We start from the raw sequence: 27,856 nt of genomic DNA, 5'->3' as shown, positions 1-27,856 counted from the left end.
ACGGAGTAAAGAGAAAAACACACCACCAATCATACGGGAGATTTCAGAACAGGAAGGGTTTACCTCAGAGGACCATAGATGAGACAAACATGATTTTGAATATATTATTGTGAAAGAAATAATATGACTGCATCACATCTTTGATGAATGAGAGAAAGCACTAGAAGAAATCAACACAAATCTGAGTCCAGATAAAATGATATAATTGTATTAACGACAGTGAAGACAAATGAAGAAGGACAGAAGAACTAGCAAGTCCTTGTGTTAACTATACAGGTATCAGGTGCTGACAAACTAGCCAAAATGATCTGTAGATGAGTGTTTTTACAATGTGCTTTGGATATAAAGAAATAAGGATAGATGTAGATCTGCAAATGATCAACATTCATATGAGGAGACTTCACACTGCTAATGGGTGAGATCTCTTAGGAGAAAGTACAGAGAAAAATATGGGACAAAGAAACATGATATTTGCTGAGGGAGTAAAAGGAGGAAAAAAAGGATGATCTTACTTAGGTCAGTGGTGGACAAGGCGATCACAGAAAGCTCTGGAGACTTGGACCGAAAAGAACTAATAATATAGAGGTCTTAATGAGGGCTGTTTGTGAAGACAAGATGACTAAAATGAAGTAAATACAAGGTGGGAGAATAATTTGAAACAGCTCTTTCAAAGAGTCTTCAATGAGGACTAAAAGGCTAAAGTCAGATATTAAAAGACAAGTCAGGTATTAAACAGAAAACAGGTGTAAATAGTGGTTATTATTTTAGGAGGGAATGAGAAGGGTCGCTAAAGACAATAAAAAAACAAACAAAGCAAGAGAAGTGTGAAAGTGACAGCAGGACCACAAAATGTTCCCTAGAATTTCAATTTGTAGTCCTGTAGTACTTGGATCCTTTGATGGACCTTTTCTTTTGCCTGTCTTTAAAAGCGCATAGAAACAAGTGGAGCTGTAATTATTAATATATACGGTTAGAACAGGCTTCTTAAAGTCCCCTCCAGGTTTATTCTCCTGTGACACAGTTTTCATGGGTTTATATTACAGTAAAAAGTGTTTACTACTTTAATCATAGCAATACATTAATTTTTTACTAAAATATAAGACAATAAGTAGAAAATAGCCTTTGCATTAGTTTTGAAAAAATGTTCTGCATGGCCTTTAGTATGTTCTATCTAGCTGAGTTCATATTATGCTATTGAATTTGTGCATGAGTCTCTCTTGCTACTATTTTCTAAGCACTGTAATTCTCTTATTCTTTAATGACATTAAATGTCAGTGAAAAAGTACTGTATAGACATGGCCATTTAAAAACACTGTGAAAATACCACTGAGATATTTTTATAAAACACAATCCCCTAGTCAGTAACATTCCATTTTATTTTGCAAATTTAAGATTTCTATTTGTTCTGTCTCCAGATGATAATTTTGGGGTTTTAAAAATGACTTTATCACAAACCTTTCATTTCCTGAAGGCACCCCAATCTGAAGTATCATTTATCTAATGGCTCACAGATATGTGATGCCAAATTATAACTAAACTTACAAAACATATTGAATTAGGAAAAGAAATGCTTATAAAACATGTTTTCCTATATTTGCTGACATTTGCTGATACAGAACAGTATTTCAAATGTGTCATTTATTTGCCATAAATGAGTCACTCTTTCTTCAAATTTAAAAGGAAGAACAAGATAAGGTCTCTCATTTAAAGACACCATTGTTTTCAAGTCTGCGTTGTAGCATCATGTGCTGTTTTGTCATGATTTTTACTGGCTCCTTCACCTCACTTTCTCTGACATTTGACCTAAAACCTTAGTCATCACTTAACCGCTTCTGTAATGATGTTTTGCTACATGATCAAGCCCATTAATTTACAGCTCATTATAGTTGTGGCCCACAAGTACTTCTAGTAAGTTGGTTTTCAGTGCTAGTAAAGCCCTAATTCTGTCATCATGTTATTAGTCTTGGAATGGCATATACTGATGAATTTGGCTAATGTTGAATAAATTCCACAGCAGGAGCTTACAGCTTAAAATAGAAAAGACTCTTTAGTAAGTTCTTTGTGTCTCTGTGGATAGGGAAATAAAAGCAAAACTTGCTGCTCTTCTCTAATTTTAGATGCATTCCGAAAAACCTGCAACCATGAAACTTTACTAATATGCTGACTATAGCACCACCATGACAGACTTCAGGCAACTATGGTTGTTTTAATCCAATAACTCTTTACCAGTTCTGTCTTTGCAGTCATCCCCAACAGCACAGTATTTGAGCATATAAAAAGCTTGGTAAATATTCAAATAAAATACTCTGCCTGACAGCCTGAAACTATGCTAAATTAACTGTTCCCAGGAGTTATGCAGACAAAGAATTTAAAGTTTTATTATTGTGGATGAAACAAAAGTGCTTTCAAAAAACATGAGGCTCTGCTATGTTCTCTATTACATGAAATAATAATTGAACATCTTAATACAGTGCAGCCATTATAATACTTACAAAAACTCAATTGCCGACTTTCACAAAATTCTGCATACTGGACCGAGTCCATCATTCGTGTTTGTCTTTCTGCTCTCTGACAAAAGAGTAGAAGTACATGATGTACCTTATTCCAATGAGAACTGCATTCCACAACAGAAATTATAGCACCAAAGCACCCCTGCCATAACCTTGAAGTAACTCTCCCAAATCAAACATCCATTGAACAAGTTAAGATGCAGAAATATAAACCACAGATTGGTTATTAGACTTGTGAGTTAAATTTCCCAGAGGAGTGTGTCAAGTCTTATTTTAAAAATCGGCTTGCAAACCTCTCACCTATGACAGTGATGAGGGCTGAGTTAGGAAAGGTGCTGAGCACTCTTGCCCTAACTGAGGTGCACATTTAAACTGGAGCACATGCATAGTCTGCCTACATATTTACAGATGACCAGACAAGTACAATGTTCTCCTGGACCGAGGCCAATGTGTTCTGCACTGAGCAGAACTGAGCCTTGTGCTTTTAAAATGGGAGCACTGGCAGTAGTGAAATTAATAAATTCCATCACATGGAGGATGTACCAGACAGAGAGGAGCACTGAAGTGCCCCTTCCTTCATGCAATACACAGTAATAAATAAGTGGTAAATGTGTCTATTTTATTTTTTTTCTCTTTTTTTCCCCACTGTTAATCTATGGTTGATTTTTTTATACTTCTGAACACCTACAGGAGAAGAAAGAAAATTAGACTGAATTAGAGCTCATTCAAATAAAAAAAAAAATAAAAAAGCTTAAAATGTTCACTACTGGGTTTAAGAATGTATTTCACAGAGAGTCCAGTGTCAACCAAAAGAGTGTATCTCAAAAAAGTCAAGGTATGAAACCATAAATATCACACACCCCCTTGCCTCCATATACACACTGTGCCATAACTGAATCGTGGTTGACGCAGCACTGAAGTTCATGGTTAGGTCTGAGCATGTGCTTGTGTTTTGTTTACTTCAACAGAGCAGGGGTGATTTTCACAAGGTAAGGATCTGGTCTCTAGAAGACATGTATCAGAGTCGGGAAGTGGTAGTTAGATTAAAGAGAATGATTATCCTCTTCAGAAGCAAACAGCTTACTCAAGTCTCTCAAACAAGGGAAGTCTTAAACATTAAGGACTATAACTATCTTTCAAACAGTAACTCAATGAATAAATCATTACACCTGGTAAGAACAGAACCATAACTAAGGATACAAAGGGGTATCAGGAGCAGCTGATGGCACCGAGACTTGACTTCTGCAGTGAGTCCATACAGCTCAAGAAACCATGCACGAAGAAGGTAAAGTACAGTTGTGTTTGCATTAAAGACAAAAATCAACAAGGAAAAAACCACACACATACACACAAATTTTGCTCTGACTCCCCAAGCACTTTTACATTGGAGAGTTCTTTAATCTGATTTAACGGAAAACAAAAGGGCTGTTGATAAATGCCTTTGGAGACATACTATACAACCAGCATTTGGCCTTAGGAGTTTCTCAAATCAGAAAAAAAAACAAAAAACAAAAAAAACCCAGTACTTCAAATACACAGTTTCTTCCTCTATTCTCTGCCTTCTAGGTCACTCTTATATGACAGTCCAATCCATCAATCATGAGATCTTGTTGACAGTCAACATGTTCAATTTACTTGTAAACTAAACCACTAACTGTCCAAGAGCACACCTGGATACTCCTTCTCTACCCAGTCAATTCCTTCTACTGTATTTTGACTTTTAGTCACCAGGATAGAAGCTGTTCTACTTAGATATTTTTCAGTTCTCCTATGCATGCTTCTAGTATGTTGACTACATTTTGTGGAGCTGCCATTTCAGATAAGTAAAAATTTTCAGTTAATCTATTTCATCAAAACATTAAGTAAGTCCAGATTGATTTTGTATCCTTTAAAAATAATTTTCACAATATATGCTGTAACTTCAACCCTCATCTAGCGTAATCATAACAGAGATCTGTTTTGCCTCTGAATTAATTCAGTCATACTTTTGAAGACAGAATGTACCACCAGGATCATCTAATCTGAACTTCTGCATAGCACAGGACACTTCTCACATAATACATCCTAGAAATGTCAGTCCTAGAATTTCTTGTATAATTTGTTTTAGAAAGGCATCTAATTTGCTTTTAAATTCTTCAAATTTCTTCAAAAAATTTAAAATGCTAACTTTTTATGCAATATGGTTTAAATTCTGCAATCATTTGCGACTCTGTTTGCCAGTCAGAAATTACTAGTTGGGTACTCCCAGATAATATTGAAATAATTTAACTTTAGGTGGGTGATCAAACAGACTGAGCTTCTCTATGACAAAATTTTCTTGATATCTTACACGGAAATGTGCAGGCTCACAGAACTGTTGCTTGAGATCCCTCTCCAACAACCCTCCCTCTAGGGGTCTCCAGCCCAACCTCCAGCTTAAAAGAGGACTATTGCCAACAGTAGATGAAATCAGCTATGGTTTTCTCTAGCAAAGTCTTGAAAACCTCCAAGGACAGAGATTTTATGTCTCCTCTGGGTAACCTGTTCCAGTGTTGTCCTAGGCAAAAAGATTTCTAATGTCCTACTTAAAACTGCCAAGCAACAATTTGTGGTTCCTGACCTTCTTTATTCTACCCAGCACTATGAAGAAATGTTTGGTTCTATCATCGTTGTAACTGTCCTTCAGCAGTTGTAGGCTGCTATCTAATCTTACCTTCCTCTTCTTCAGTCTAGTAAAACTAAGTAATCTCTCTCGGGCTCTTCTGACAGGTCATGTGCTCCAGGGCCCTCAGGTCTCAGTAGCTTTTAGCTAAACCTTTCCAGTTTCTCAGCATTTCTGTGGAACTGAAGAACCCAAAATTGGATGAAGCGTTCCAGATTTGGCACAACAGCACCAAGTAGAAGGGCATGGCAACTTCCTTCAGCTCGCCAGCCACATTTCTGCAAAACTGAGTTTTGCTTGAATATGATGAGACCAAACTGTTGACTCATGTTTAACTTGACATTCATTATCACCTCCCAGGTTCTTCCCAGAAGGGCTGCTACCCAGACAGTTGGCATCCAGTCTGTACTGATGCATGGGTTTACCCTGCCCCAGATGCAGAAACTCAGTGAGGTTTCTGTTGGTTCAGCTCTCAAGGTTTTCAAGACCTGTCTGGACTAAAGCTCCATCAACCAGTCTGCCAGCCACTCTTAATTTACTATCACAACAGATTCACAGAATGTGCATTTTTTTATCTTTGCCCACATTTTTTCCACATTGTTGATGAAGATATTGAACAATATGGGCCCAAGTATCAATCGCCAGGATATTCAGTTTTACCTGTTGCCACCTATATGTCAAGCCATTGGCTATTACCCTTCATATCCAGCAGTCCAAGGCAGTTAAAGCCCTTTGCAACAACAAGGAAGGCACAGGAAAGCAAAATGACATGAAATGCTAACATGAGGAATTATCCTTCAAAGTCCTACCTTAGATGAAAAAGAAAAAAGACATCTAGAAATTTGACGCTTTAACTTTTACAGGAATCCCATAATGTAATATGGAAACTGCAAAACCAGATTAATCCCAAGAGCAGTTATGTTAAATTAAATGATTAGCTATGGTTACTCTCAGCAAATAGACTATAAGACTCTGAAAACGCATGCCATCAAACGCTAGTCAGTATGCCTCACAGCATGTCCACTATCAAAACTTTGCAAGTTTCTTTCAATAAGTGAAAAAAAAAAATATATACTAATCAAAGGTTTATTAAAAGAAAGGTGTTGCCGAGGGATTTTTCCAACAGGGACTTCATTCCTCTCTACAAATTATCTACAGTAGTTGTCTAAACACTGGACTTAATTTTGTTCTTATATACTAAATGAATACTTACACTTACTTTTTCCCTGTATGAATATTTTTTATGTAGTAAAATTACCTATGTATCTGTGAAATAAAACTGCTTTCTCCCTTCAATTCTCCTCTCTAAAAGAAGTCTTTCATAAAGGTGGATTCTAGAGTGATGCTCCAAAACACCACCAAATAAAATAGCTTTTATCATAAATAACTGGACTATATTTTCTTCCCAACACACTTTAACAAAAAAACCCCACATCATGGCACAGAAACTCTCAGTTCAAGGGATAAGGATAGCCATTCCATCAGTCTAACCAGTTTTAGAATAGTCTATAAATAATCATCAAATGCAGGAGAAATAAGCAGATAAATAGCATATCATCTTTAAGGAAACACCGAAGCAGAAAACAACAGCAGATCACCTTTCCTCTTCACTTCTTAAGATTATAAGGAATAATAATTTTCTCTTATATCATCCCTGCTTTGGAAAAAATGTTCCCTTATCTCTGCATTTCTAAGGTATATTTTATAAACTCAAAATCAATCAATAACATGGGATAAGAAGGGAGAAGAAAGAGTGAGCACATGACAGTGTTACTCCAGGCCAAAAGAGTTTAAAGAAAACTTATTTTCATTCAATTTTCATTCAATAAGTCATTCAACTTATTGCATTCAATGTTGGGGAAGTCACAAGAAGTTTGTGAAAATGCTATAACCTGTAAGTAATGCTTTAAGTCTACAGAATACCCAGTTGCTCTTTTTCACAGTCTTTATTTTTCAACTATTTTTTCTTGAAAACGAGAAATGATACAGGATGTTTTAACTAAGAAACAACTTCAATTTTATACAAGTGAAATTTTCCAAATTCTGTTCTTGGAAGGAGTAGCAAGTCACTCACAACAGGACTGAAGTCCTCTTTCATCAGTATAAAAGCAAGTTTGCTGGGAATCTTTCCTACATGAAGAAACACTGAAATCCATGACACACCACCTCGAAGCAATCTCAGCTTAAAACCAGGTACAAAAAATGACATCAATGACACTGCCCCACTGGTTTATCAAAAGAATTAAAAATATATAGTTTTTACTCCGTCTATAGTAGTACTAGTCACTCTAAGCAGTTAAGAAGCTGAGTTATGTGGTGTACAGCAGAGTTAAAATATTTTGCATGCTTTCCTTGGAACATGCTGAAGGATGCAGTAGATAGGACCTGGCATAGTAAATGTATGCTTAGTCTTCCAAAAATGTGTTGCATTATATCGTTCTTTCAGCATGAAGAACTAAAAAGGAAGACTAAAAAGGGAAAGAAAAGGTAAAGAGTTGCATGTTGTCACCCACCATCCAGGATGAAAGATAAACTTATTTTGATTCCATTTTAAAGCTTTCACACTTGACATATAAAGCTCTTTGTGTGGGGGGAAGGCAAGAGGCCAAATGTTAACTTGCTTACCAACTATTTCATGTCTGAAGGAAATGTGCCGAGTAGCTGCTAAGCTGGAACATTTGAAAAACGTATACAGCATGGTTGGACACCCCTGTGTTTGGCAACAATGTTAATGATGAAGAGGTTGGCTTCCGAAACTGCTTGCATATTCATATTGTGGCATGATTTCCTGATTTCCTTTGCTAAAGACCTCTTCATTGTGCCCCTATCATGGCTTCAAAGGATCTAGGTAACTACCTAGGGAAAAAACAAAGTTGCCCTGCAATGGCTGATATTATTAAAAGAGTATGCTAAATATTTTTTTTTTTTTTTAGGCTAGAGAATAACAGGGCACTGTATGCTGTACTTGAGAGCTCTAGGGTTGTAGGTCAAACATTACCTAGATTAAAAAAAAATCATTTGAGAAATCAAGTACAAGGTAGCTAAATATTGAAACATTTACAAAATATGCTGAAAACTCATTTTAGTCTTCTGTATCTTGAAATTATCTGAGGATTATCACTATCTGAAGATTTCTGTTATGTAAAGGAAAAATGTACTTACTCTTCTGAGAATCACTTGAATCGGTAAGCAAAGAAAAAAAGGGTTTTAAGAGTAAGCATTTTCAAAGATTAAGCTTACTCAGGGTTTTATACAGAAAATAAAAATGCCACTTGGGGAAAGATCAATAGCTTTTGTAATGTAATACCTGATTTGGCTATAAAGTACAGACATACAGGGAATTTTTATCATTTTTACCCACCTCTTATAGAACATACCATACATTCTGCAGTAACCATTAATCTGAACAAGTCTGCATAGCAAACTTGAGGCCTTTGATGTAATACTGGCTTTAAGTGCCTATGTGTTTAGTACAAAGTTCCCAATATTAGAAGAAAATATGACGTCTTTTTCTGGCAGACCAAGATGTTCCCAATTTTAATGTATTTTCAGTTATAAATAATAAAAACAGTTTTGTTTTTTTTTCTCTACAATATTATTAACACCATTCCCTCCAATAAACAGAGTTTAAGACCTTAAGAACCTTAAAAATATTAACTCTTACAGAGATGTTAAGGATCTACAACTGTAAATGACATGAAAGGAAGCTGTGGATGACGACAAATATGAATTAAAATATTTATTTTTTTTTTAAATTATAACTTTTTGTTATAGAAAACTGATGATTTTCTGTCAAGGGACAAAAGATGGGATTCACTTGAACAAGTTAGGTATCTGCAGTATCCTAATTAGTCACCTAAAGTTCCTTTACAGTAAAAAAAATATTAGGCACTTTTAGAGAGCAACTTCATCCTAAACTAGGTGTTTAAAATAAAGTCAGATGAATCAGATCTATGAATTTGTCTGAAGTTCATCAACTGTGAACATCAGCAATGGAGCCCTAGGGATACTGGCCTAGGTCTACATGCCCACAGTATAGGCATCCTCAGAAAAGCAAGATGAATCCTGTTCTGATGAGACGAGTGAAGAACACCATCACCAACAGGGAAACTTCCATTTTAGGGCTAAGCAAAAGGCAAGACTAAAGAATGACTCAGTAAATTTGGTTCATGCTCTGATCTCAAAGCAATGCAAGTATATACAAAGGCGGCTTTGTACCCTGAGTGTGTGTTAACTCCATTCATCTTCCTCAAAGCATGTAAAATGTAATCTAACAAAGTATGTGCAGATAAGTAAGTGTAAGGGAGCTGGCAAGACTTTTTAAGATTATGTAAAAATTTCAAGGGAATTATGAATAAAGCAAATGAAATTGCACAGACAATAACAAAATGAATGGATTAATTCCCAGCAGTCATGATCTCATTGCTTAAGGAATAAATAAAACTGACCTCCTGATAGGGACTCACTGCCCCTGTAATACTTCGCCCTTGAACATATGCAAAATCTACACATACTATATTTATTTGAGCCAGCTCCATATCATATCCAAATTCCTTGTCTAAATTTATTACTGCTAGTCTGAAATGTGGAGTTGGAACCTGAAAATGAAACATTTCCATTTCATGGGTTACCTTTGATTTCTACAGGAAAATATTTTTTTCTGCTATAATAAGTATCATCATGAATTTTATAAAACTATGTGTTAAATTTATGGTAGAAGATATTCTACCAGTGCTTTCCAAAAACCATAAAATAATTTTGAATAAACTATGCTACCAAACTTAAAAAGTTCTGTGGGATTTATTAAAATATTAAGATGATTGACCTTCCGTCACTTTTCTGGTTGAGGACACTGTAACACTTTTCCGTGGTTTCCATCTGGCTGTATATCAAAAACTTTACATACCAGGTTAATATTAGGATACCTTTATGTCTTCTGGATAGCATTCTTCTGAACACTTATCCTGACTGAATCAATTCATAGATGAGGTTCATATAAACAGCTTTAGCATCTCACAAATAAAGCTTGCAGTCATCAAAGCAGGCATCACTGCATAGTCTGGGAGGTATAAACAGCAAAGCAATCCCTTCTGCATAATGAGCTTAAATTTTTTTCTCCTATTCGCAGTCAGAATCAGCCATCACACTCTATTTAACAATAATACAATAATTATAGAAGCTCACTTGTAATCAAAAGGAAAATATTGCAAGCCATTAAGAAATTTTTAAAATATTTCTTTTGGCTTTATGACTAGAGATATGGATAGATGGATAAATAAAAAGACAGACAGCTTAGAAATGTATATTTACCTAATATTTATATTTGATTCTAAATTTCTTGTAGTTATTATATTATGTGTCATTTAAAAAAATCCTCAAGTACCTCTCACCCTCAATATTTCCCCCCATTGTTATTTGCAGATAGCTTGGTTTTGAACTCTATTTAGGTAGAACAACTTGCATCCAGGACAGGTAATTTAGCACTGAATAACTAAAGATTTACCTTACAAATGATCTGACTCCCTGAAACAGCACTCCTTCCCCACCACTGAAATCCCTCCCATGCTAGGCTGAAGTGCTGTTTAGACTTGTGGCCAGAAACTCATGGAGTGTTTTTTTGCTCGAAGGCTGGTTTTGGTCTTGGATGGAGGCTGGCTTGGCGCGGTACAGGCACAACATGTCCTGCATGCTTTCTCACCATCCTGGGTGTAGAAGAGGGTTGAAGGATCCAGTCCTGCTCCTACTGGTCCAAATGGAGTAGCCTGAGCTGAGTGGGCTGTTTCAACTCAAAGTTCACTGGGTGTTCAATCCTAGACATAATTAGCTTCAGTAAAACTCAACTCCCAGACATATTCTATCTATTCACCCAACTACAATATGTCCAGAATTATTCACTTTACAGTGCTGACTTGTTAAGCAATACATCCAGTAAAGCTAGTTAAACTGAACAGTAGGTAAGTTTGGAAACAACTAGGGACTAGCCCTCTTGTTCACTGTTTTTAACTGTTAAATGCAAGTAAGAGAACAAACCTAATTTAAAAAATTTGATTGCAAATGTCTGTCTTGTTAACAGTCAGCATCAACATATGCTTCTGAAAATACATTTGAGAGTTTTACTTATGTTAAATGAGAAATGAAGAAGGAGAAAGTCCTCAAGAGCATTGTTGTTACATTTTTTATGCTAAAAGAAAGGAAAGCAAAGTAAACCCAAGGTACATACTAATAAGCAATACCTGTGATAAAATTCATTATTCTCCGCAATTCTCTGAGAATCAGGCCTCCTGACAGACATATCCTCCTGAATAATACTCTGGAGCTCCACAGTAAAAGGAGGAGCACAAGAAGACTAAGGAAAATTTTGACTAGGAGAAACTTGAACAATTTAATGAGTAAAGGACTAAGTTTCAGGCCATATGAACAATACATATTCATTTTACTCCTGTTATCTTATTTGTAAATATAATTCTGTCTTTTCCCTTACCCTTAATAAAGCAGACCTATCTTATATTCATTCCCAGTAGAACAGCCAATTGCCACAGTATCTGCCATTCTTTGGGATATCACTATCCTGCACAAGAAATTACCATTCTGTGCAGGAGATTCACAAGTACTGCAACGTTATAGGCACATCCATGCAGGCATCCTTGGCAGGTGATGCTCTTTCAATCAGAGTGGAATAAAAAAATAAAAATCAAAAAAGTTTTTTTCAGTTATGTTGTTTCTTGAAAAATTACTTTAAAAAAAAGCCCAACTTCCAAAATAATGGCAGAACGTACATGAACAAATAAGAAATTCAAGACAAAGTTTTTGCTATATACACAAATAATTTGCTGTGTGTTATAGCAATCCAATTCATAAGTCTGAATTCAGTCTTACAACTTATAGATGAAATCCTGGTTATATAGTGTCCCCAGCAAAGCTTCCCCTAACTTCAATAGCTGTAGGATCTCACCCTATGAATATCTCTCCTAACGTAAGGTTGTACCTAGTATAGATGGTTATCATCCTCTTGTTAAAGGAAAGCAGAAAAATGGGCTCTCAAATTGGAACACATCCTAAAAGAGCTGTTTCTCTATAAGCTCCTACATGCAGATGAGAAATCCAACTTTGACTCTCTATATAAAGGCATTTTGGAATGAAAACAGGCCAATATAGCTCTAGAGAGAACTCCAGCTGCTGCTAAGCTGGTTGGGCTCTTTCATAAAGTCATTACAGCATTGCCTCTTGGGCTAGGACTCACCTCATACAACCTTGGGTGTTTTAGTGTAATCTAGTGACCCTTTATAATCAATGGGAAAAAGAAAGGCATGTCTATAGGCTGATCACACCTAGTCCAGCTCTGGTAAGTGAATGTGTCACCTCTGTGTGCACCCTTCTCCTGCAGGACGCCGGAATGCAGATGACTGATAGAAATAAATGTCTGGTTGCCAGCTGAGAACTTCACCCTTTGGCCATACAGACATGTTAATGCAAACTGGGAGATCATAAAATCCAGGATGCGCCTAGCATGAGGCACTGATCTGGTTTTTGAAAGCAAGGCCACTAATTCATTAATTCACATAAACTATTGTGTAGAAAAATGAGTAAAACAGTTCAGCTCAGCCATTTTCCACAACAAATCCAAATCTGGCAACTTTTATGATGAATTTGTGTAAGAAGTGTATTCATGAATGTCTAGAAGGAAAGTCTTAAAATTAATTAAAATAAAACACATGGTACTATGTGTATTTAGATGTGCTCTCCTTATCATGTGACTGGAGAGTGCACAGTTACTTGAATTAACTTTTTCTGTTAGAAAACTTCTTCTGTCCACTGTAATCAGAGAACAATACAGAGTGGTATTCAAAAATGTATTCTTGCTCCCTTAACACAAGAAGTGTGCATATAGACATTTCACATTCAACTTGTGGCATTTACGCCACTGAGTCTAATTCTGTGGTTGGATTTTTATTCTTTTGGAAAAGCCTTTCTAATTTGATAATTGCAAGACATGGAACTCCAGATAAAAATCACATCATGAAATTCAGGGAATGAGTGAGTCACACATTCAGTTGGAAAAAGGAAATGTTTCCCTCAGAACAGTGACCAGTATGCATTACATATAATCTGCATGTGTTTTTATAAAGACAGAGTACATTTCTCTTTAAGCTCAAAATAATTGATAAGAGAGATGTCTCTCTCAGCCTCCCAGGCTGAATTTGGCTGCCTGCTGCCTCCTGAATAGCCCAGGCTTCCTGACCAGACAAAGAACAGGACTTCAATATTCAAAACTCCCACCTGGGTTCTGCTACTAATTTGCCATCTGACCTTGACAGAGTGCAAACGAAGGCTGAATTAATCACATTTTAAGGCTCCCTTCACAACAGTTGCAAAGCTCATGGGGATATTTGCACTGATATTAAACCAGTGCAAAGTTTGCGTGTGGTGATGCCATGATGCGTGCTAGCCATGTATACCCAGCATGCACAGGCTGGGGAAGAAAAAAGCAAAATCAAAACTGCACAATGTGCCCAGGTATGAAGAGTAAGCAGACCCTAAAAATCACTGTCTGAATTGAAAGAATTTGAACAAAAGCATTAGGGTATTTTTTTTTTTTTTATTATTGGGACTTCATTCATGACACTGAGAACAGAATTTGGCCCGGTGTGAATATTTCCTTATTCAAATGTTAATGACTATGTGACACTTGCTATTTATTTAACTACGCAAAATTTTCTATGCTTCTATTCATTATTGTTTCTTAATTTCTTTAAATATGAGCAAATTTATCTTCATAATAGCCTTGTGAGCATTATCTCCACTACATACATGAGCAATAGAATCATAAAAAGATTATTTTACCAAAGACAGTTTATTTAATTGGCAAACTCTTCTTTTTTTTTTTTTTTTTCCCTCTACTTTCTTTTTTCTCTTTCTTATGTTAGAGAGGAAAAGGAAAACATGAAGATTCCGGGATGTAACAAAATGATTTAGCATTTGGAATTATGTTAATTTGAACCATTAGCTAATTTGGCTAATTCAGAACAATCTATTTAGTAAGACCCTTACACCATGCCCATTGATAAATATACCACAAAATTATTAAGCGTTTACATAAAACCGAAGAAACATATGCTGTCATTAATTCAAAACAATCACCACCATCCAAAGCCACTACAGGAGTTCTCTTATTAAACATCCCCATTCCCTTTTCCAGAAAAAAAGGGAAATCTCAAAAAACATATTTCTGAATTGCATAAAACTTTCACAGTAATACTTAAACCAGTTACATTGCATTTTGCATAAGAAGTAGAACTGAAAGTTTTAGATAAAGCTTTACTGACACATCATTTAAAAGCAGAAAATTCAAAATCTTAATTTGTGAACAAAATTTGCCAGATTTTGTTAATTTGGTAAAGATTGGAGGACTACTTTGAGACTCTCAAGGCTGAAAGTTAAAGTGAAACTTACTGACTTGGAAAAAACTAGGCAAGCATATGCTGGCAGCTTTTAGTATCTGAAACGTAGATGTCTGTACTAGTGAAACCACAGTTTCTTAACAGCAACCTTCCAATGAATTTTATCTTAAATAACATCAGCCATTTCACTGCAAAACAAACAACAAAGTTATTTTGCAGAGTCTCATAGAGTCATCATAGCTTACCTTTAACAGAAGAAACAGGTCCTATGTATCCTGGTCTCTTGCTCTGCAGCACTGATTGCCCCCCAACACCCCTTACTACTATAGACCCTTCATGAATTTATGAAAAATGAGGTACCATTACAATAGTTTTGATGGGAATTTCTTTTCTTTAAATGCTGAGATGAGGGGAAGGAGAGCAAAGAGCATCTACTGTATATGGATTCATTACCATAAGTTTTACTGATAGTTTATCCTGTTTCCTAATGAAAGCAAAAAACCCCCACCATGTCTCTATTAAAAAGCAATCAGATTTGGTATCCTGGTGACACTTTAAAGAGCACATTATGTGGGAAAACAAAATAAACATTTACCCTGGCAAATGAAAGTGAATTTGGGTTTTGACATACTTGGCAGGAAGGTAGAATTATATTCATGTCAAGTATGCAGAAAAGCTAATATAATATTTAAATATTTGCTTAAGTAATATAGAATTTAAAACAACACATTAGAAGAAACATTTTTTATGAAATATTTTTAAGTTTTCTAGTATAGGACATGCCATGAAAGTAATATGTTCAGCTGAAATTTCAAACTTCTACAGCCTTTGTTACACATTTCCTTCACTTGTAAAGGGGTAAAGAGTCTTCACCTTCTACTGACAAGTCTTTATTTATATTTCCAAGACAAAGGCCGTTCTTATACTGATGGTTTAAACTGATAATGAATATATGCAGCTTTCCAAAGAAATAACCCTTGAGAATCTGAATCTTACAAATGTTGATATAATGAGCTAATGTTAACACTATCCCAGCAAAATCCTACAGCACTTTCTACTGTTCGATATTATAAATGTGCAATTATTTTAAAACTCATTTAGCTTGCAACAAGACATAATTCAGTGAAGACAGACCTTTATATCACTCAAAGTATCTAAATGCTGTATGTCAACGACCTCTGAAATTCTCAACTATATTTAATAATGTAGCACTAATTCATAAATTGAGCTGGATACTGGATGCTAGTTTTAGTTCTGAAAGTAAGTATTTTGATGCACTGTCTAAATATGCAGTATAAATCTAAATTCATACTAGCTGCAGGTACCCACAAAAATATAAATTACCAGTGTATCAGAATTATAAATGATTATGAAGTTTGCGGTACAATATTCTGAATTACTAAGAGTATTTAAAAACATTTATATTAAGAAAAAGCTATGCTTAATTTCATCTCATTTGGAGAGATATGCATAAGTAGAAAATATTTTGAAACATTTCTAAATTGTCATTATAATACCATAATAATTCAAAGCAAGACCACCAGTCTTCATTGTAAGTGTACATTGTAGAAATGTGTCATTTCAAAATCACTTGAAAAGAATTCATTTAAATGTAACCTGATTTGTAAATTCAATTATGAACTACTAAACTAACTGCTTGGATTTTCAGTTCTCCTAAATCAGCACAGCTCCTCTGAGCCCTATCATAAGAGAGAAGCCACTGTTTATTCAAATCAGCAATTAAAAGCGATATAAAAGAGTATCCAGACTGTAAGACATTAACAAAAAGAGCTAGTTTGGGGAATTTGACTTTCAGTCTTCTAATTTACAGTGCTCAATACACAAATTGTTATGCTGCATTAATAATAGCTTTTGAACATAGTATTCATTCATCCAGCCTGTTATAGAAATAAATGTAACAGGAGACTACTCCCTGTGCACATTCTTAAAATTGCTTGCAATGATAACAATACCTTCCAAAGATGTTAGCACCATTCAATCCAACATGGAAAATTTTCAGTCACAAAAGAGGAAAACAGATAACATTTTTAAATATAGAAAGAATTTATTATTTTTTTTTTATTCTACTTTTATTCTACAGTTGGTCAAATGATTTTAAAAGGTAGAAAGCTTTGAATTCAAGAGCTTAGCAAGAGATATCCCAGAATCCTATTACCAGGAGAATCTCCTGAAAAAGGAAGCCATGGCTGTAATTCCCATTCAAAATCAGCTATAACGATACTATGACATTTATTCTTATTGCTGGGCACTGACAGTTTTGTAAATTTAACCTGAAAATTAAAATAATTTCATTTTGGAAATGTCAAAACCTGTGCACATTTCTAAGGATTTCTCTCATTCTATTTAGACCTTCTTGGACGTTCAGAATGACTGAAATGGAAGGGTTAAGGTTTTTTTGGGAGGTAGATGGGTAACAAGCTGAATCAAAGATCTATGAAAAAAATAATAATTTAAAAAAATCAATAGCTGTACTCACATAATAATGGAAAAATGGCTTCAGTTCAAAATAGGTACTTAACAATTTAACATAACTGGGATGCAAAGAACAATACCTTTAATAACAAGATTCTGAAACACAATTTTGAAAGTTGAAATCTATTTACTGTAGAAGGTATTTATAGTGTAGGAACACTAACAGCGACAGTTTGGCATCAATTACTTGACTGTGCTGTTAGAAGTTGCTGTAGATTCTCATACCATCATATGTGCTGTTAGAGAAAATTTACTCTTCATTGGTGGTTGCTTGGCTGCCTCAGGGCCTCTGAATTTTTCTGACATTTTTAGAGTCAGATCTAACATTTCTCAAAGGTGCCAATGTCTCTTCAGCATTTTTGTCTCTTTTTTTAAAATATGGTCCAGGGCAACAAAGTTAGCAGACACAGATGTCATCTCACTAACACATTTCTTTAAATACGGAACTAGAAATCACATCTCCAGCCTTAGGGTACATCAAGAGTTAATTCCCATTTTAAGAAGGGTGTGATTAGTAGCTGAAAATCTGCCTGAGTTTAGTACATCTGAAGATGCTATTACAATTTTCAGATATAAAATAATTAGCTGATGATATGAGCTGACAGCTAATACATCTACAATAAACATAAAAAAAATATTTCCAAGCGGATGTAGAGTATGTGTTCCGTTTCTAAGCTGTTTGATATGGTCTGTGTAAGAAGCTAGGACTTGATACCAGATGCTGTATGTTCTACAAGCTTTTTCTGCAGATGTCTGCAGCCTGAGAAAATCAACAGAGCTTTGAATAACACCCCTAGTAAAAGCATCTTCTTGTCAGAGTCACTGTATGATATAGGATATGAATCCCACACAAGTGGATGAACTGATTTTAAATAATACCATCTGACAATGGTAAAAAAAACTCCAGTAGGTCTGACAAAGTCCTGGAAATGGCTGTTAGCCTTGGGAAATAAAATCCAGCCCTCTGACAGAGACTACCCGTCCTCCTTTCGTTTGATCAAATGGAAAACCAAATTTAATGATTGCTTCCGAAGTTCCAGAGGCAAAGTTTCAACAGCACTTTACACTGCTACCAAGGAGTCCATATCTTTGCCCCTTACATATGCCACTCAAAAGAAGACTCTGGAAAAAATGGTTAAGATTTATTTGAGAATAAAACATATGCACCTTAATGTATTTTTTTATATTACCACTTTACATTGCTTTCTTGCCACTGCTTTTAAAGGAACGTCTTTTAGAACACCAAAAGTATAGTGTATGATACAGACATCATTATGCCAAAGAAACTCTAAAAGTCTGCCACTACCTGCATAAAAAAGTGAAAAGAGCAACATCTTAAGTCATAAATCCGCACGTTCAACCGAGAAGAATACTTTTTACTTGCTCAAAAATAAGCCTGTAGTCCCCCACTTGATAAAGATCTTACTGAATTCACACAAATCAATTTATTCTCTATGCAAAATCAGTATTTTTTCTAGTGATAGTCTTATGGTCTTGTCTTCCTTGAAAATTCAGGTGTAGTTGTGGATGTACTTTGTCAAGCCAAAGCGGCAGCAATGCCTAATTTTTGCCACGTTAAAGTTAGCTAAATGTGAACCCCAGATTATTTAAAGGGTCAGATGCTGATATCAAGAATATCTGTAAGATTAAACTCTGCATGTTCAGTCCATGAAGACTTTATGTAAAGTCACTTTATCTGAAAATGAGAACTGCTACTGTTTTTCCTGAGTATCCAAATTAAAGTAACCTTTTCTAATTCATTTAATGAAAGCATATAACTGTCTAGGTATCCTCAATTTTAATCGAAGATGTTAGAGCAAAATGGAAGAAAAGAGATGAGACAAAATTTAAAGGTTGAGGGGCAAAACACACAACGGAAATATGCTAGCTTATGTAGAGTTAATAAACTACACCAGCTTATTACCCATGCTGTTCTGTTAGGAACGTTGTGGGTCCGTTTTCTAGTGGATTGGGTAAGGATGCATCTCCCATTTTGCAACATGTAGAGCTTAATTATATTACTTTACCATTTCAACAGACACTTAAGATACTTAAATCTTACTGCTTCTGATTCCATAGCTGTGACACATGTGTGAAGCTATCACCCAGTGTAATTTTGCACAGCAGCCAGATCATATTCTTATGGAAGAATACAGCAAGTAACATTATAGATAAAATAAACCACAATGACTGAGACAAAATGAAAGACAGAAAACACTGTTCCTTGAATACATAAAACGTCTATTCCAGGAAATACCAGCAGTTACAGATTACAGAAAGTGCAGAAGCTGGAAAGTCCAATTATACGCTACCTAGATTTTTAAACAGTTTTTAGAAATTTGAGATGGTTTATCATCTATGTGTTTTATAAAAGCTCTTCTATTTCTACCCCACCTGCCATTTTAATATCTGAAATGAGAAACTTCAGTGCAGAAGCATGGAATGGAAGAATACTTTACACCAGAAAAAGTTTGAACCTTTCCAGAGATCTAGCTCTAGTTCGACTCTCTGCTCAAAAGAGGTCCAGTTAGATCAAGTGGCTCAGGACCTTGACCAGACAAGTCTGGAATACCTCCTCAACCTCTCTGGCCAACCATTTTCAATTTTTTTTTTTTCATATTAAGTACCAGTCCAAACTCTGTCCTTCACCATGCACATTCAAGCAGGGCCTGGCTCCATCTCCTCTGCATTCTGCCATTAGTCAGTTGTAGACCTCAAAAAAATTTCCCTTAGCCTTCTCTTTTTCAGGTTGAACAAGATCTAGCCTCCCAGTCTTTTGTCAAGTGTCAGGTGCTCCAGCACCCTAAACTTCTTGGTGACACTCTGCCTGACTCGCTTCAGTATGTCAAAGTCCTTCTTGTACTTGGGAGCACAAAATTGGACAGAGATTCCAGATTTGGTCTCACAAGTGCCAAGTAATGGGGAAGCATTATTTCCTTTGACCTGCTGGCTAACCTCTTGCTAACACAGCCCATTATGTGGTTGGCCCACAAGCTGTACTGTTGCACTGGGTTATTGCATCCCACATTTGCTTTTGTTGAACTTCATGAGGTTCCCATCAGCCCATTTCTTCAGTCTATCAACAAGGTCCTTCTGAATGGCAGGCCTGCTTTCCAGAGATTTGACTGCTCTGGTATCATGACTCAGTATTTATGTGCCATGCTATGAATAACCGCTTTTATTTAGTTTATAAGATTCAACAGCTAATCATGTTTGAGTTTAATGCATAAAGAGAAAGAAATGCTTCAAGAAAATGCAGTACAAGGGGAGGCAATTACCCTGGTAAACAGATGTCCTATGCTCACTTTAATTCCTTGCATGTTGATTTATATGGAAAGCCGATAAAACTAAAATCACATTAATATGCATACTTTCTATTCTTCATTGTACTTGTGTTCTTATTCTTACTCTCAGTACTAAAATGCTATCTCCTCTAAAAGTCCACCATAGGATCCTATTTTAGGGATAGTTTAAGCGTCAGGTTAAGAGAGTAGTCCTATCAGAATGATCTTTGAAACCAAAAATTATGGTATTTCTAATATACTTCTTAATTCAGTAGGAAGCAATGTGTTTAATACTAGATTGTGTTGACTACCTTCATCTTAGCAACAGATCATTTCGCTTTCCTAATGACTTCTTAACTCTTGTGTGAATGTAGGTGGGAAGGCCTGGCCCCTAGTGGCTTGGGAAATGGGAACTAAAGTAACACTTCTATTTTAAAAAAATAATTTACACTTGTACTTAGCAACTGGGTCAATTGTAATCAAATCTTGTGATGTGCTAGCTTTTAGACTGGAACTAACTCAAAGGAGGATGACAATACATAGGTAGTGACTACTGAGCGAATCAAGTGATTCTTGATTTTTTGCTTAAGTGCCTGTGACAAAGGTTCACAAAGTCCTATCTGAATTCAATCAAATACCATGGACAATATAGACCAGAAGCTAGCAAAATGCCCTCTTTACTTCTGAGGAGAAAAATTGCACTAGTCCTGGCTAATTCTGTAGTCAGAGGAAAAAGGAAAAACAAAACTCCAAAACAAGAACAAAAGGAAAAAAGCAAAGATCAAATATACATAAGGAGGGAAAGAATAAATCTCCATTTAGCTCAGGCTCCAACAGTAGGTAGCCGAGAAGGTTTAAGGAATAGTATAGCTACAAGACAAGCTTATAATAATTATTTTCCTGAATACTCATACAGCACCCGGTGATGTGTGGCTCAAGGACTTCCTTAACCAGATGCGACGTCTTTGTATTCAATAGCCTTCAGTAGATTTTTTTTTTCCCCATTAAGTTGTGCAATTCAATAGATGTGAGCTCATTTTGGTTATATTTAGCTGAAGTGCAGCCTGAAAATGACTTTCAGTGCTCCTCTATATTGTCTGTATGCTACAAACTGTGGATGGAGAGGCTATGATGACACATAGCTTGCTCACTCTGCTATCAAAGGGTAAATGCCAATTTAAAAGAAAGGGATTCTTAGTAATTTTGTAGAAGGTATTTGCAGGGCTGACCCATGAGCCTGATTAAAACTAGGTTTTGGTTCCTGGCTGGAGTGTACTATTGAGAAAGGCATTGTTATTCCCTTAGTGAATATACAGAGTAAGGAGAGGAAAAAAGTGGCTTCTCTGCTATACCTGTCATGTCTAGAAATAGCAGATAAATGAACTTTCAGATAAATTAAGTTGGCACTGCCTTAGGTTGAGAGGCATGCATCAGCCTCCTGTGGATGAAGCAGGAAAAAAATCCTTTCCTCAGTATTGGTTTGTGAATGTTTTCACCTATCTTTTAAATTCAGGACCTTGCCTGTTAAATCTCAGAACGCTCTCTTTTGCAGTAGTTGAAATAGAAGAACACCATCAACTCCCTTCTACTTCATGCCATAATGAACCTTCTTCTTTTGTCTTCATTTGTTAGAAGATCTTATTTTCTTCCACAGGAAACTTTCTGTGAGATGAATTCTTCGATGGAAGGAGAGAGAAATTCAGGAGCATTCACTGAAGCTTGGTCAAACAGTGGCTGATGACCCAAGGTGCTCCTGCACCATGGAGCTTTGCAGGTGGGACCAAGAGATGCAGGTGGTTGTGAAGCTTCCTCCCAAAAATACCGGGTCTCTGTGCTGAGGTTTCAGTCTGGCTCTTCACAATAGCATCAGAAAAATCTCTTCATTGCAACAGGTGAGAAATGGGAATGTCATACAGTTAACACTGTGTTTGAAATTTTTACATAATTTTCATTTATGTTACAATTCCATGGATTTTTCTTCTGAGTTTTGTGAAGCCTGTGCAAAACAATCTTGAAAATGGTTTTATGCAAGTGACTAATTCTTTCAGGAAAGCTGGAGATGTTAAAACTCAGTATAGGCCTGGTTAACATCTTGCCCTAAGAAATAAACTGTTGCCATTTTTTCTTCAGTCAGAAAGGATTTGAATATTAGGCTAATGGAGGATAAAAGATTAGTAATTTGTTACATAAATGTTCAAAGACTTTAAAAATTAACTTCTCTTCCTCCCCAAAGCATTTGAATTACATCCTGTCTTGCAGAAAGTATTTGCATTATCGCATCTCTACACAACCTCAGAAATACAAATCATTGTCAGCACTGATTTGTTTAATTACTTTCAAGAATGACAGCACTTTCAATAACCTACTAACAATGGGACCTTTTTCAGACTTCAGCATCATTCCTTGTTCCCAATTCTCCAAAGTTTATATAAACAATTATTGTGTTGTGAGTACCAATATGAGGTGACTAGTATATCTAAGCAACAAACCTGTTAAACACAGGATCACAAATAAACAGAGTATTAAAATACACTTAGAGGGAGAATGCTGCTTTACTCTTACATTTGGCTCCTAATCAAATGTTCCATGGAAATACTGTTTATATGTAGGTGTGTCTACAATTAATTATAGATATAAATAATATATATATATATATATAATTTTCTTCCAAAAATTAAAACACAGTCATTTGGGTGTAAAACATACAAAATACAACAACCAAGAATCTTCCTCTTCCTCAGAGAAAGTAAACAGTGGCAAAAAAATACTCAAAGAACTAAAAGATAGAAAAGCAAATAACACCTTCTTCTCCCAGCAAAACCGCATAAATTTGCACTATGAGCAACGTCCACTAAAATGCTCTAAAAACAACAATATTTTACCAGGACTGAAGACCCAAATAAACGGCACACTTTATGTAGCCATAGCAATCAAGCCCAGTGTGAGAAAACCCTAATAATCTTAGATTTGTAGCAGCGTAAAAAGTCTATTGATATTAGTGGCTATAACAAGAAATCTTTTCCACTTGATAGCTTTTTCCCATTCCAACGAGAATGACACAATATTTACAGACATATAGATAATAATGAAAAACTGTTTCTGTTTGTTTTCTATTTACTTTTAACCAATTCAACCATTACCCAAGAGAAATAGTGTTTTCCCAGTATCCCAAACATTCCCAAGCAATGTGTAACCAGAGGAAGCATTAATACCAGCAGGGTTATTTTTATACTGAGTAATGGTTACAAACACTTTGATGCCCAGACAGCTTATTTACAGTTGAGACACTACTAGTTGCGCTATCTTTGCACTCATCTGGAAACACTGGACTGATGCAGTGAAATTAATTCCCTCTATATTTTCATTTCTAACTTTGGTAAGGTATGTTTTGCAATATCAAAAAAACCCACTGCGTAGTGAATAAAGGTTTTTTTCTTGATTGATGTTCCATCTACGTTCTTTTTAATGTTTGCATCTATGTATATTAAAAGAAGTAGACAGTATATAGGGAGCTGGTGCTGACCTTATAGTCTGTTAGAGATCATCATTACATTCTTTTTTTCATATCATCAAGGTGCCACTGCACACACAGAACTTCAATCTTCAAAAAGAAACACCCTGGAGGCACCAGAAGTACTTTTCCTAACATCTGATGAAATACACTAAAAGGTGACTTACGTCCTTTTGAAAAAAAACCCAACAAAACCTACCACCAAAGAAAAAGCATTTTTTCTCTCTAAGTCATGAACTTCCCCCTGGATTGTTTCTCTCTCATTTCTGAGTACAGAAGCTGGCCTAAGTTACTGGGGATGTTTAAACTTTCAGGCAGGTACAGTTACGTGAAATCCAGCCCAACTCGTGGTAGCAATGCACTGAGCTCTCAAAGCAGCTTAAGGGAGATCCTGTTTTTTTTTCATCACTGTTACAGGAATCTAGTGTCCTTGGGCAAGAACTTTCTCACTCCTATTTGAGTACATTACTCAGCCATTATAAGTACCTTTTAAATTCAAGACAACCTCCTCTTATTTGGCTTGGACACGCAGGTGATGATGATCCCAGTTTACACTTACAGCTGCAATTATTTAGTCCTTACAGGAATGTATCGTAAGACAAAACATTTTTAATGGTGTGTCTTGTCCTTCTGTGTCCCATCATCAGGATCCCTTTGCCCATATTTGATAATGTTGGGTAAAGAACAAGGAATCTTACTTTCTACCCCCTTTTTTTTCCAAACGTCATGTCTTAATATTTAAGGCTATAACTTGAGTTGCTGGTCTAAATGATGCAATATTAGAAAGCTGCAATTCTGTGTGTGGATCAGCACAAGATAAATGGATGATAGATCTACGAGAGTATTTTTTAAAGACAGCACAAAAATGCAACAGGGATTACACTCCTATTCTCAAGTGAACCTGAGCAACCATATGTACTTGTAGGCATATATACTCCATGCCTTTACTAGTTCCCCAAAACTCAAGCCTCTTCCACTTCCTCTACCTTTTTCCTTAGTTTTTCAGTCTCCACTCCCCACATATGGGCAGGATAGAAGCAGAATGGTCACTGACAACACAGAGAAATTCCCTCCAAGATAAATACATCCAGAGGAGTCTACAGAGTTGTGTAGCTCACTTTAGAGAAGATACAAACATTTGTCAGCTGAATAGCTCTCAAAACTCGACTATTTATACTGCCTGAGTCTCCAGTAATTACAGTGGGAGATGAGACACTTAGCTCACATGCAAAAACCCAAAACAAATTTAATAATTTTCATCTGTAGCCAAATCTTACCCCAAGATCCATTGTTTCATAGGGTGTAGCTGTTAAAATTGAAGCAGGGTTAGTGCTTATAAACTGTGATTCTAAAAATTAATAATTTATTAGATTTGGGCACAATATTGTGAGATAACAGAAGTCACTGCTCAACTAAATGCAAAGATTCTGTCCCAAAATATAGATTCTGTCAACAAGAATCTGAAATAGACAAGAAAAATAAGTTAATCATAAAAATTACATAGCAAAAAAGATGTGCTCTGAGAAACAATGCCCTGATGTTTAGTAACATAAAACTTCTTAGTTTGTCTTCCGGCATGCAGTTTCTATTAAGTATATGTTGTCTGTACTACAGCACTAAGCTTTCCATATGGGCTTTAAATCAAATTCCAGTTTGTTACTGATACACCCTGCATGAACAGATACTCCCTAAAGAGTAATCATCCCACACAGCACTTACACTGGCATAATTTTCACCAGTGAAATGAACACAGTACTAAAAGGCCTCAGAGTTCTTTCTAAATAATTTCCTGCTTGTTTTCTTTGTACATATTTTCCAAATTAGTACTTGAACACCATCTTTTGGACTCTCCCTTAACAGAAGAGCCCATAATTTTTTTCTTAATCATCTATCTCACCAAATTCTAGCTGTCAACGAAACGACGCCAGGTCCACGCCCTAGCTCCAAGGGCAGTCAGCATGGAGCAAACCATGTCCATGCTTCTGCCCTCTGAGCCTCCCAAAGAGAGTGGCCATATCCAAGCCATGCCATGGAGAGAGCTCTTGGCTCAGGCTGACTCCCAGACTGTGCCCAAGAATTCTTTGGGACGCTATGTGGATCAGGTCAAAGCATGACCACTCAAAAAATGATGATCATATTCTAGATGGAAGGAATCTTCTTGGCCACTGTCTAATTTCCTACTATACGCCACGTCTATTTTATTTCTATGTTTGAAACAGAGTGGACTTCCAGAACATGATTCCTTGTATCCTGAGGTGATCTAGGTGTGTTTAAGTGTTTTGTACAGCCACACATTAATTGTATCTGAACACAGACAAAATTAAATGGGAATAATTTAACCTCGCGTGAACAAAGGGTATATTCCAAACACACCTACACTTTATTGTAATCTAATGGATCTTGCACAGGGCCCACTACATTTCTGTGAGCTTTGTACAGGAGCGTACTAATGAACATTACAGGAAAAATCACATCCACAATGAACATCCTAGAACAACAATATGTATCTGTAGTTTTTAAATACCTAACGTAAGTCATAGGATAATACACCTTAAAGAACCACAAGTTTCTGCCAATCCCTTTCTGTAGGGATGTAATTTAGTTTTAACATTTTGCTGGCATCTAGCCTGTTTTCAGGGTAGTGTATTCTAGGGAAGTTATTTTCCCTACACTGTTTATTCAAACTTGCAATGTACTATGAAAGCATTATGGTAGCTACTGCAACTGAATTATTACTATATAACATCTGAGTGTTGGAAATATATCCCTAAACTAGCAGTCAGAGTGACAGATGAATGGTGTTTCTCTTAATCCTAGGGGAAAAAAAGTGAAACGCAGCATTCACAGAGTGATGCTCTATGCATTCCTTTGTACATCAGTTCAGATTTCTGATAGGAAGACCTCTTCTGGTGGGGGAGGTGGAACTATAAAACAAATGATGAAAAATGGGTATTTACAGACTAAGACAGAAGTCAGCTTCGCAATGATGTTGACTGAAGTTTTAACATAGCTATACTTGATTTTAATAACACGACATGGTAAATTTGATAGTGGTTCTGATACAAAAATTTAGCAGAATTGCCATTACCATTCGCAAAATCACAGCCAAATGTACAGCTAGTTTTTCTATGGATAGTTCGCCTGAGAGGTTCAGAGTAACAACATAAGGATACAAACACCCAAAAGTGCATCTCTACCCAAACTTCAAAATAAGGAAAAATACCAAGATTTTAAATGAGTATGCACCTTTTCTCCATGCTGATCCAGCCATATCCCACAAGAATCCCAACTCTCCCCTCTAAATGATTTTTAAGAGACAGAGGAGAGCAAAATTGCAATCCACTTGCAATGTTTTCTTTCTCATGGATTCTGTCATACAACAGACAATAGAAGGGAAATTGAATTCCCAAGTACCACCAGCTCGGGCTATTCCAGAGCCTAACCTGCACAATAAAAAAAAAAGGGTGTTAGGTAGGTCACTGTTAGATTTTATTCTGTAGAGACTGTCACCTGTTATGAAGACAACTTCTGCGATCTAGATAGCTCTCCTTCATGTGCACAGTTCATTTACAACTATGAACTAGAAAGGTTTATTCCATCTGTAACTGTTCTTACTCTGAGGAGCAGCATTTCACTGGTGTTTTACTGCTATCTTAGGGGGCAAAATACTGTTATGAAGTGAGACAGGTGTTATTCCTGTTTTTATTTTGTTTTGATTCTGCCAATACAGTCATCTGATTCGCCACTATCTATTGCTATTATTGAAGTTTGTATAGTAAGTCATGATCACAATGTATTGATAATATATCACATATTATGACAAAGTAATGTGAATTTTGTTTCTAATTTTGTTCTGTATTTTAAAGAGTACTTAACTTTTCTTTGCACATTGCTATTATTACTGGTTTAGAGGTAGTCCCTTTGCTTCAAAATAAAACCACAGGATGCATCAATAAGTTCTAAATACAATCCTAGAAGAATGTCCTTTCTATTTACTATGACACCGTTAGTGGGTGTTT

General features: G+C 35.9%; 1 protein-coding gene across 7 annotated transcripts in view; it reads right to left on the bottom strand.

Moving 5' to 3' along the window:
* The window catches only part of SUPT3H (SPT3 homolog, SAGA and STAGA complex component), a 279,815-nt gene that overhangs the window by 58,861 nt on the left and 193,098 nt on the right, over positions 1-27,856 (bottom strand). For all 7 annotated transcript variants that reach the window (XM_074820229.1, XM_074820226.1, XM_074820225.1 and 4 more), the window contains one exon: positions 2,493-2,568. In XM_074820229.1, coding sequence (XP_074676330.1) covers positions 2,493-2,568 — 76 coding nt within the window. The remainder of the gene's footprint in view (positions 1-2,492; positions 2,569-27,856) is intronic.

This window comes from Strix aluco, chromosome 3 (genome assembly GCF_031877795.1).
Source record: "Strix aluco isolate bStrAlu1 chromosome 3, bStrAlu1.hap1, whole genome shotgun sequence".
NCBI lineage: Eukaryota > Metazoa > Chordata > Aves > Strigiformes > Strigidae > Strix > Strix aluco.
Note: the sequence above shows the minus strand (reverse complement) of the source record. Positions and strands in the feature narration are given on the sequence as shown.